Source organism: Triticum aestivum, chromosome 1B (genome assembly GCF_018294505.1).
Source record: "Triticum aestivum cultivar Chinese Spring chromosome 1B, IWGSC CS RefSeq v2.1, whole genome shotgun sequence".
In the NCBI taxonomy this organism is placed as follows: domain Eukaryota; kingdom Viridiplantae; phylum Streptophyta; class Magnoliopsida; order Poales; family Poaceae; genus Triticum; species Triticum aestivum.
The window spans coordinates 292,497,902-292,509,301 of NC_057795.1; the positions used below are offsets into that span (position 1 = coordinate 292,497,902).

Here is an 11,400-nt window from a genome sequence, read left to right on the forward strand (position 1 = left end):
GGGTGTATAGCTCAGTTGGTAGAGCATTGGGATTTTAACCTAATGGTCGCAGGTTCAAGTCCTGCTATACCCAAAAACCACTCTTGTATTTGTAAGGATGCATAGTAGCCTTCAAAGAGCACTCTTTGGCCTTGAGAAAAGCCCCTTTCTCATCAACATCTCGACTTCGCTCGTTGTTTGAGGTAAGTAAAGGAGATCAGACTGGCTCGGTCATTGATAGGCTGGCCCTCTCCTTATTCGTTGGATAGGGTGCAGGGGAAAGTCAAGTCAAGCACTAGTTAGTTGGGGTGGGACGCACGAAAGCAGCGTTCGTTGCACTAGCGCCTTATCTTTTGAAGCTAAACAGAGGCTCGAAAGAGGCTCGAAAGATGGAGTACGTTCGAAGTCGTTGGCTACCTTTTTGTAGTGCGTAAGTCAGAGTGAACTTCTTCTTCTGTTCTGCGAATCTACTAACGAGAACTGTCGTACAGTCCTATCTTTTTTTAAGAAAGATCGTAGATGAACGTTTCATTTCGTTACCTAAGTAGTTGAGCAATTCATTCCAAGGTAAACAAAGAGGTATTACCTTTTCTCATTCAGTCCTTCTCTCCTTCCATCCCAGTAGGCCTATTCATGCTTTTTTGCTATCCATCTTGATCAAGTAGAAGAAGGGGAGATTCAGACTAGGCAAAACACATCGAAAAGTGAAAAAAAGATAAAACCACTTTCTTATTGTCAAGTAGTAAACCATAGTTCTCATCCTAGGAAACCATATCGATCATCGGTTCAGAGCTCCCAACTACGAAGCTCTTTTCTAGAGCGAGTCAACAATTCGTGGATCCATGGTTTGGATGAAGCTATGTACCCGGGTAGAGATGATTTGTCTCAAAGATGTTCCGCTCATCCAAGAATCTGAAACTTCATCTACATAAACTCATAAATATCTCTTTCCTTTCTTTTCTTGACTTCAAAAGGTAATCAATCCTTTCTTTTCATCTTTTATCAAGTCTTCCTCTTCGTGATTGAGTCAATCAGGGATAGAAATTTGGATCAACTATGAGGAGTAGGGCTACTCGGCAAGTGAATGAACTCTGTCCTAGACATTTCCAATAAGTTCAGTGAAGTGAGGGCGAAGCCTTTTTTGAGAGGGAAAATACACTCCAAATGATATACCATAATGGAAGGAATGAGTGGAAGATTTACTGGAAGGAAAAAATACGATACTTTTCTAGTCGTAGGTAGGGCTGCCCATCTAGTTTCGTGCTTCGAGCGTACCAGATTCAATAGGCTAGGTTATAGCTGACAGATTCTTTTAAGAACTAGCCGCCTATAAGCCTCGCTAGTAGTATTCTTGCCCAGTGCCGGAGTAGTGACTCACAATGCAAGTTCTCCTCGATGCATTTCCAACACTCTCTTTTTCTACATACACTTTTGATTCCTCAGTAGGTAGGGACAACGTTCGAGATCTCATCTGACCGTCTATTTCTCACTGATTGGGACATTGGATTGGAATCCGAGGAGAACTGATTGGATGTCATGGAACGAATGGGGCACTACGTTGGTTACCCACTGATAGCTTAGCGGAGATTTCTCTATTTGTTGAAAGTGGAAAGGAGTAATATTTGAATCAGAAAGTTGGGCTTGTTCACTCACACCTTTCTTTGATTATCGTTGACTTGGCTTCTTGCTCAAGTAAGCACCCGGCATACCAATTCATTATCCTTGGGGCTCGGCTCGCTCCTTCATATCTATGTTATTCTTTCTTTGTTACTCTCGTAATAAAGTTCTGAAAGAAATCAAGGTTACCAGGTCACAACTCTAATTCTTCTTCCCTTATAGAACCTTCCCGCCAGAAATCAGTGGAAGTGGGTCCGCCCCTACAACTCATCAAATCAGCCTACTTTTTTGTTTTGTGCTGTACATATTCTCAAGTTATGAGAAAGAATGGATTTGAATGCAATTTTGAATTAACAAAATAAACGAATGAAGAATATTTTTACCTCTTATCTGATAAGCAATCAAAGCATTTGAACTGCTCAATGAACAATAAAGAAAGAGCTAAGGTAAAAAAGTATATGTGTTACTAATAGTAAACCAATTTTAGTTGGAGTTTGCTTTCATCTGAACATGTTATAACTACAAATGAGGTGAGGCTTGATTAGGTGGCTTTGCAAGAACTAGGGAGGAACACAAGTTATGTACTTTAGGCTAAACATATGAATTTAGAAGATCAACTTTTCCAATTGGACATAAACAAAAGCAACCAATAATATATATATATATATATATATATATATATATATATACTTCAATAATATTTTCTCTGTGGTGAAGTAATTTCATCGATAACCACTAAATGATTAAGTAGCGATGTATGCAAAGCTAGAGAACGAACATTTCATAATACACTCGTTCTGCATATCTTTAGGATAAAAGAAAAAACTACAAAAAATCTGTTTTCCTAAATAAAAATATCAAGAAATCTATTTTGTATGGTTCTTATTTCGTTGAAAATGTTTCCATGAGACTTTCTTTCATTGAAGAAGTCCATGACTTGTTCTAGGTGATATGAGGTTGAACAGGCTTTAGAAAAAATGCAAAGAAGGGTACATGAGGGTGGAATAAAAATCAAAAAGATGACCCCTTCTTTCTTCCTGAGCATTACCGATAAATATTCATTATTTATACGTTAGGTTGGGTTTCAGATGTATATCATTTATTATATGAAACCAAAAAGAAGAAATGACAAGAAAGTTGTATATAGATGGAGGAATAAATTATGATGTGGAAAACAAGGCAGGGGTTCAAATCCTGTCATCCCTACCTATTACTTCTCCTGTGGGCAGTAACGAGGGATCAATTGAGATCGATTCAAACTGGACAAAATTCAGAGTTTCATTTTTCTATATGCATGCGGTACAAAAATCATCCTTTTCTTTACTGCTTTATCTCCCAGAAAGCGCTCTTAGTTCAGTTCGGTAGAACGTGTGTCTCCAAAACCCAATGTTGTAGGTTCAAATCCTACAGAGCATGATTCTGTTCTTGTTATGTTGAATCCAAAAAAAGAACTTATATAAATATAAGAAAATGAGACAGTAATGAGGTCCATATCGTCATCGTAATAAAAAGAAAGATATGCAAGCATTCTTTATGGGAGTCAGAGCTTTCTGATTTGAAGTAGCTGAAAAAGGACATCTGTGATCGGTTGATCATTAGTCGTTTTTAAGGTAAGTAGGCAGGGGTGTCTTGATTGAAACCGAACTTCAATTCCACCCAGCTCAGATTCTATGCAGCAGTGGGGAAGACCTATTTATACTTTTATTGAGAATTCCATTTCTTCCTGCCGCACCCCAATTCTTTCCCAGCAGTTGAAAATTGATATGAGATCTTGAACCCAGGGGGCTCCTATGTTCTGGCCAGAGGCATTGATGCGGGCTATTAGAATAAGGTGGTAAGGTCCAGGCATCTTCAAACCCCACATATGCCCTCTCTGATCTAGTAAGGGGAATGAAAGAAACAGGAATGTTGCACAGTAAAGTGTCAGCACTCACCCCCAAACTCCATAGGCCCCGCAATAGAAAGAGTTTACTTTGGTGCCGGAGAGCCAAAACTGCTAACCGAAACAAGACATATTCACTTTGACCACAACCACCCGCACTTGCCTACCCGACTGGCTATTTTAGCTATTCTCTCTTCAACCTTCCTCTAACCTAAAATAGTTGTACCACTCCCCCTTTAGAGATAGATTTCTTTATTCTCTAAGCTAGCTAAATGCCCGAAACATAATAAGCTAAGCCTCCATCGATTTAGCCAAAGCTGGCCTGGAGAAAATAATGGGAGCCGTGTCCCTTAAACGCCTTGTTTCCTCTTCTTTACGGTGGCTTCTTCTTAAATGAAAGAAGATCTCTGCTGCGCTTATGCCTTCAAACCCGAAAACATTGGTTATTACGACACCAGGTGAAATAGCTGCATTTTATTCTCTTCCTCCCCATGACCTATTGAAGTTGCGCTCACCCGCAGCCCTAAGCCCTACAGTTACTTCGCTTACCACCTAATCTTAATCTATTGCCCTGCCTCCAAGAGAAGAAATGGCACCAACCGATACAATGGCAGCTAGTTCTAGGGAAGCTGCTTCAATGGAATTTGGATTGCCTAGTTGCTTTTGAGTTCAATTTGAACTTGTTTCCAAGCTTTTTTTCATCCATGCCTATAAGTATAATTATCTTTTCCAATCCGAGTGTTCCATCGGACATACTCCATTTGCTTCTAGGGTCCATTTGCTTCTAGGGATAGATAGGGCTGGAGTCGTCAGTGCTAGAATGAAATGTGAATGAGAGCATAGATTGATTGTCTCACTGCATGTACGTATAGTAACCGGTTAATAATACTAAGGGTCCCTAATACTAATCTTCACATGAGAGGAACGTGTCCTCTCGGCCTTGATATATACTAACAAATATCGTTTTTTCACTCAGACATGAGAGGTGAGATCGATTATATGATGGAGACAGATGGAGGAGCAGAAAGTGAGAGATTGTGGCGTGAAGCACATGTAAGGTGTACAAATCTTGAGACGGATGCCTCGAGGTGCCGGCCTGTGAGAACGCTCGTCATAGCATTGCGCCATAATTTTGTGATGGGTCTTTCGTTTTAAAAATAGAAGTTTTTCGGGTCTAGTTTACCGGTCCTTCAATAAATGCGTATGAAAAGTGAAATAGTTGATGTGATGGATGTGCCCGGTATCGATCAATGAAACATCGGCTCGACGCAGGATTTCAGTAGAACAGAAAACATCGTCAGTAGTAGAGGGATAGGTACTTATTCCCGGCCAGCGGTATCATTGCTGCTCCCCGCCTAATGCGGATCATTGTGCAATGCTTACGTGAAATCTCAATCCAAAACTTATTCGTTTCGTTGGAAAAACCAACGCCGGCGTCAAGATCAGTCTCCTTTCCTTTCTCTTTTTGGGAGTAGAGCTGAAAAAGATGGACAGTAACGATCGCGTAATATCAATTATCGGCCTCGTCACCGAAAGCAGCTTCCAATTGCTCGGAAATTATTAGCTATATGGGGACTTTGATGGTGAGCAAAAAGAATTGATCAAGAAATTGGTAAACTTTTTCATGATCGATGGTAAAAGAACGAGAGTTCGTGCTATTGTTTATAAAACTTTTCACCTCCTAGCTCGAACTGAACGTGATGTAATAAAACTTATGGTTGATGTCGTAGATAATATAAAGCCAATATGCAAAGCGGTCAAAGTAGGAGTCGCAGGTACTATTTATGATGTTCCTGGGATTGTAGCCAGGGATCATCAACGAACCTTAGCTATTCGTTGGATCCTTGGAGCAGCTTCCAAACGACGTATAAGCTACAGGATAAGCTTAGAGAAATGTTCATTTGCTGAGATACTGGATGCTTACCGAAAGAGGGGAATTTCACATAAGAGAAGGGAGAATCTTCATGGACTGGCTTCCACCAATCAGAGTTTTGCGCATTTTAGATGGTGGTAAAGTGATACCACATAAGGAGCTCTTCCTCATTCAGTCATACTCAACAAAAGTAAGAAATGTTTGACCCGGATACTTTTTTCATCTTCATATAGAAAGAAAATCGGCCTTCCTCATACTTCCCCCTTCATTCATAGAGTTGGAGGAATCCACAAGAGGCCTGCCCATTCATAATTACATAAAAGAACCATTCTTTTTATGAAAACTCTTGTTCCAACCTCACCTCAGGTCGAATGAATACGAAATGGGGATCAATCAAATCAATAAGCCATGAATGAAGAAGTAGTGGGCCTTTTGCCCTATTTCGTTTGACTCGTGGAGCTGAGAAATCTACTTCAAAGAGAGGGAAAGAGTGCTAGTCCAAAAGAACAAGCAAGGGATAAGCGCACGGGAGTGAAATCCGTTGTGCCCACGCGCATACGTTTTCTTGCTAGGTAATTTCTCAGAAAGTTTTTGTGTTCTTGATTCCTATTCCTAGGTGTTGTGCTTTTTCCCCTATGTCGCATATTGGTACTAGTGGAGTAGGATTGGCCTGTAATACAGAACCTATAGGTGGTGTAAGATTTCGCTCAATACTCAAATCTACAATTAAAGCATCTGAGGTTGCATCAATCGAGGATACACGACATAAGGAATTGTTAGATCTCCAAACTGAACTTCGCCTTCACCAAGCGTGGGTTTTCACTGGTCCTAACTAACGGTTGGCAAGCGATCCCATATTCTGCATCCCGAAGATCAGACGACCCAGAGCCGGAGCGATCATTCAAGCATGTTACTCAGCTTGAGTTTTTCAGTCAATCAATAGATTGTGCAGTTTCTTAGTCTTTTGGTCCACGTCTTCATGACTTATAAAAAGGATTTTTTTTCTTTTACAAGATCATGGAAGCTTTAGAAACCATCCGAGATCTTCTGGAAACAAGAAATGTTGTATCAAAGGGTTCAGTGGTCATATCATAGTGAAATCAAGTTTCTTGATTTAGTCGATATCAAATTCCCAACTTAGAAATTCGACAGGACTAAGATTATACTTCTTCCTCAAATACTGGGAATGTGGATTCAAGTATGATATCACTATTCCATAGATCTCAAGAAAACGAATTGAACAGGTTTGATGGCTGGAAGAAGATAGGAAATATTCAAACATGTATTGCATTTCATCGATCTCACCCTTTGTTCAGTGCCGCATAAGTACTGACTTCTTGAACAGATACCGGTACCGGTCATGAACGCTTCGCCCTTCTCAAGTCAAGTGCAGAAGCGAAATCCGTTGAGCAAGAAGCCAGTTATCCCACAACATCAAAGTGATACATATGACATATTGGAAATTAGGCTTAGTTTGTAGCTGTGAATATAGTAATGCACTTATTTATTGATAAATATGTTCTTTCAAGTAGAGCATACTCGGTAGAAAGGAGGTGGCGGAGCTGGGAAGAGGATTATACTTTATCGATTACTTGGACTTAGAGACCAATTATAGAAAGAAGACAGTAGCTGAGTGAGTTTTATGGATCTAGTTTATGAGCAGCTTAACTAGAAAAGCAAGCAGAAGGAATAGAAGAATAAAATGCAGAAATAGGGGAAGGGTGGGTAGCATTTTCAAATGCCAGTCTGAGTGAGACAGTTTCTGTCTGCCCCCCTCCCCCGCTTTTAGGCTGTTCTTCCATTCTACCTTTGTCTTGCTCTAAGCTACCTGACTTCCTTCCTTTGTTCTTCCATTATACTTTGTATGATTTTGATCGGCAGTTCTTATCGATCCCATTTTAAGGAAAAATCCTGATGTTGGTAAAATATACGTGTTGATCAAGGCCAAGGACAATGAAGCAGCCATGAAAAGATTGAAGAATGAGGTATGATGATTACTTTGAACTACTTTCTGTTCTTCATGCAAATGACCATATTTTCCGTCTGCAATACAGGTAGAAGATACTGAGTTGTTCAGATGTTTACAAGAAATCCATGGGAAAAACTACCAGAGCTTTGTATTAAGCAAGTAGGTTCCAGTCGTTGGTAATTTCAGGGAAGCCTACATTGGCATTGCTCCTGAGTTAGCCAAAGAGATCGCGGAAGAAGTGGATGTTATCATAAACTCTGCAGCAAATACCACTTTTGATGAGAGATTTGTGAAGATATACTAGTCTTGCACTAAGGATTGCTTCCATTACTAAATGTGTAAGTTCACATTCCATAGCAATAAAAGTATTGCAACTTGCAGGTATGATGTAGCACTAGACATCAACACCGTGGGGCCATTCCGGATAATGAGTTCCGCGCAACAGTTTCGAAGACTGAAGCTCTTCTTGCGAGTATCAACAGGTCAGAATGCCAAATAAGAGTTTCTTGTGATCGAAATCAAATGGTAACATGTTTCTATTAATCTCAAAAGCTTACAAACAAGCTTTAGCAGTATGTTTGCATGTCATGTTTTTGGCCAAACAACATATGTGAATGGGCAGAGGCAAGGTTTGATACTAGAGAAGACATTTTGCTTAGGGGATACCATAACGAAGGGGATAGGTTCCTCAAGTTTTTTTGGCACATCAGAATATTGTGTTGGATATCGAGGATGAGATCAAGTTAGCTTTTGACTCCAGAAGGCATTCTTCTGCCTCTGCTTCTGTTACTCAAGAAATGAAAGAGTTAGGTAGTCGAGGTATTCTAGTATTTCCCTATTACTTTCTCATGTCTGTAGATACGAATACACACATGAAGTATTTGATTTGTGCAATTTATTTATTCATAGGGCCAAACTCTATGGTTGGCAAGACACTTATGTGTTCACAAAGGTCATGGCGAGATGGTCATCAAATGCATGCGAGGAGAGATACCGGTGGTAACAATCAGGCCAAGTGTCATACAGAGCACATGGAGGGATCCCTTCCCAGGTTAGATGGAAGGAAACAGGTAAATGCTAAACCCAAATATGAGGTTGCGGATGTCACATATATATGTGATGCATCCTCATCTGCTTACCAGATAATGAGCTCTTTCCAGGATCTAGCAGTGTGTACTAACTTTTGACGGGTTGATGGTGAGGATCAAGTATATGACCTATATTCCTCACTATCAGAGGACTTCAATGAGGAGATTCCATCATAATCTCTGGAAGCTAGTGTCAAGGAAGTCATTAGCCGTCACCTTAACTGAAAGTTGGTGAAGAAGGTGCATATGCCTCTTGTCTATGGTAAGACGCAGCATAGTGCAACAGCGGACATCCAGAAGGGGCTTGACTTCATTAGAAAACGTGTTGAAAGCAACAAATTAGCGAACTTTTTTTTTCATTCTGGGACATGAAATTCCCAACCATTGCTAGGCTGAGCCATGTTAGCAAAGATTGGTTTCTCCAACAATATGAGGATAAATCCCTGACTAAATGGTAGTGGTCACAAACCCCTTCCGTGTACAATTGAAAACATTAACAATACGAAAGCAAGAATCATCATTAATACTGGGAATGCCTTCCTCTACCAAAAGAGAAAGAGTTGAAGATAACGAAGGAAAGTGGGTGGACACAAAACCAGTTCATATCACTTGTCTTTCTGGTCTTTCAGAATCTCATCGAATACTAGTAAATGCTTTCAAAGATAAAATAGAAGCACTAGAGAGCTCAAGTTCACTTCATTCATCACAAGATGCAAATGATAATCAAAATGGAGCTAATGAGGAAGAAATCACTTCTACTTAAACTTTTTTGAGTGAAATACCAACCAACACATAAAGCAATAACCAGATAGATAAAATGATAACAAGTAATATGAAGATATCAACACAGCCGGAGTCACGAGGCTCGATAATGACCAATGGGTTAGGATCTGAGGAAGCTTAGTTTGGATGATGGAATATTCGCTGTTCTGATTGTTGAGATACTGCAAATCCACTTATCCAACAATTTCAGTCCATTTTCCTACTTTTTCTGCAAAGGGGTTCAAGGGGAAAGCATTATTATATTCTTAATATGACTCTCTGTCACATGGATGCTGCTGGGCTGCTACAAAACCCCTATAGTCAAAAAAAAAGATCAAAACAGGGATAAAACGTAGGATAACCCAGATCACTCAGACTAGCTGAACTCTCCAGAACAAACACAACCTAGGTGGTTTGACTAACGTTTTGGCACATTAGACTAATCTAAGACAACTCCTGGCTACATTCAGTCCTATCGAGATACAAGCTGTTACCAAGCTGATACAACGCAAGTCACAAGCTTGACACAGCGAGAATGGCTGCAACTGACAACTCCTGCATCTGAGATTGACAACTCTAGTAACAGAGAATGACAACTCCTACAACAGATATTGACAGAGCATGGCACTCTCAGCTGAGCTCAATCCAGCTGTGAACAATAAACAACACTGAAAGTAAACAACACGGTTATCACAAAACTTGGATTCCGGATTATAACACCATAGGCAATGAACAACCACTAACGGCCCATAACGTTAGCTGATAGCCGCTGACCATGGAGTACTTGCGGATCCATTAGCGAGTATCATTTAGTGAGCTCAAAACATAAGGAACATGTATGTGAGAGTTCCACTTTAGCTCCCTCAACACCAGGCGGGACGAGCAGCCCTATACCACGTGTAGCCACACTCTAGTGTCCTTTTCTACTTAGTTGGACAGATCACTTCAGAAAGTCGTATAAAAATCAAGCAAGAAAATGGACGCGCTAACGTGAACAACTTCCGCGTTAGTTGCTCAAAAAATCGTATAAAAATCAAGCAAGAAAACGGATGCGCTAACACGCAACGGCTTTCGCGCTAGTTCCTCAATCCGTTGCTTGCTTCTCTTCTGTCTTGGAAAAGTGAGCATTTCCTATCTGATCCAAGGGAAGGAAGAGAGGTGGAAAGTGTTGTTGTGTCAAATCAAGATTGTGTGGGTGTCCGCTCATGTTTGACGCTATCGAAAATCTTGCATTGGATGGATGCCCGGGAATTGAGAAGGAAGGACGCTTTTAGAGGTGAAAGGCCATGGGGAGAGATTTTTCCTGTGATCCATGGATCTCCGATCGGGAAACTATATCCAAGATCCGTGGCTAGTCTGTGCTCTTTGGACTTTTCAAACATAGCGAACTGGAACATCTGAGTAGCTAAAGGAAGGAAAATCAACCGAGACCCCGTTAGTAGCGGCGAGCGAGAGCGGAACAAGGGTTTTCATCAAAAGAAATCAAAAGCGGTTTCATTCGACTTGTTGTGGATTGGATGATGGAAAAACCAGCAAGCCGCAAGCGTAGTTAGAAAAGTTGCCGTAGTGTGCCCTACGGAGTTGTACAAAGTCAGCAACCGTTTTGGGGCGCAAGCATAGGCAACACATGACTGATGACGGGGTGGGGCGCGTAGTGAACTGGTTTTCTAAAAAGATTAGAAGATCCTACCAAAGAAGGTGATAGCCCTGTTCATTCATTCCCATGGTTCGATCCTTCCTAGTAAAACACGGTGTGTTCGAATGATGATCGCTTTTACATGAGAAAGGGGGACCACCCTCTAAGTCTAAGTATTCCTCAGTGACCGATAGCATACAAGTACCGTGAGGGAAAGGTGAAAAGAACCGCAATCGGGGAGTGCAATAGAGAACCTGAGATCCGATGCGAACAATCAGTTGAAGGAGCGGAGCGCGGGCGCACTCACTCTAACGGCGTACCTTTCGCATGATGGGTCAGCGAGGAAATGGGAACAACGGCTTAAGCGATTAGGTGTAGGCGCTTTCCAGAGGTGGAAGATTTACGTTCTTCCTATTTGACCAGAAACCAACCGATCTAGCCATGAGCAGGTTGAAGAGAGCTCTAACAGGCCTTGGACGACCGAACCGACGTATGTGGCAAAATACGGGGATGACTTGTGGCTAGGGATGAAAGGCCAACCAAGATCGGATATAGCTAGTTTTCCGTGAAATCTATTTTAGTAGAGCGCATGAT

At 41.0% G+C, this 11,400-nt stretch overlaps 1 protein-coding gene and 2 non-coding genes across 3 annotated transcripts; all 3 read left to right on the top strand.

The window, feature by feature from the left end:
- Positions 1-73, top strand: TRNAK-UUU (transfer RNA lysine (anticodon UUU)). The gene has a single exon. It is a non-coding gene; the product is annotated as a tRNA-Lys (tRNA).
- A 2,865-nt stretch (positions 74-2,938) lies between these two features.
- On the top strand, positions 2,939-3,012 carry TRNAW-CCA (transfer RNA tryptophan (anticodon CCA)). The gene has a single exon. It is a non-coding gene; the product is annotated as a tRNA-Trp (tRNA).
- Positions 3,013-4,456: 1,444 nt separating this feature from the next.
- On the top strand, positions 4,457-5,638 carry LOC123078278 (ribosomal protein S7, mitochondrial-like). Its single transcript, XM_044500736.1, has 2 exons — positions 4,457-4,531; positions 5,043-5,638. The coding sequence occupies exons 1-2, from the start codon at positions 4,457-4,459 to the stop codon at positions 5,490-5,492; spliced, it is 525 nt and encodes a 174-aa protein (XP_044356671.1). The 3' UTR covers positions 5,493-5,638.
- The last annotated feature ends 5,762 nt before the right edge of the window (positions 5,639-11,400 follow it).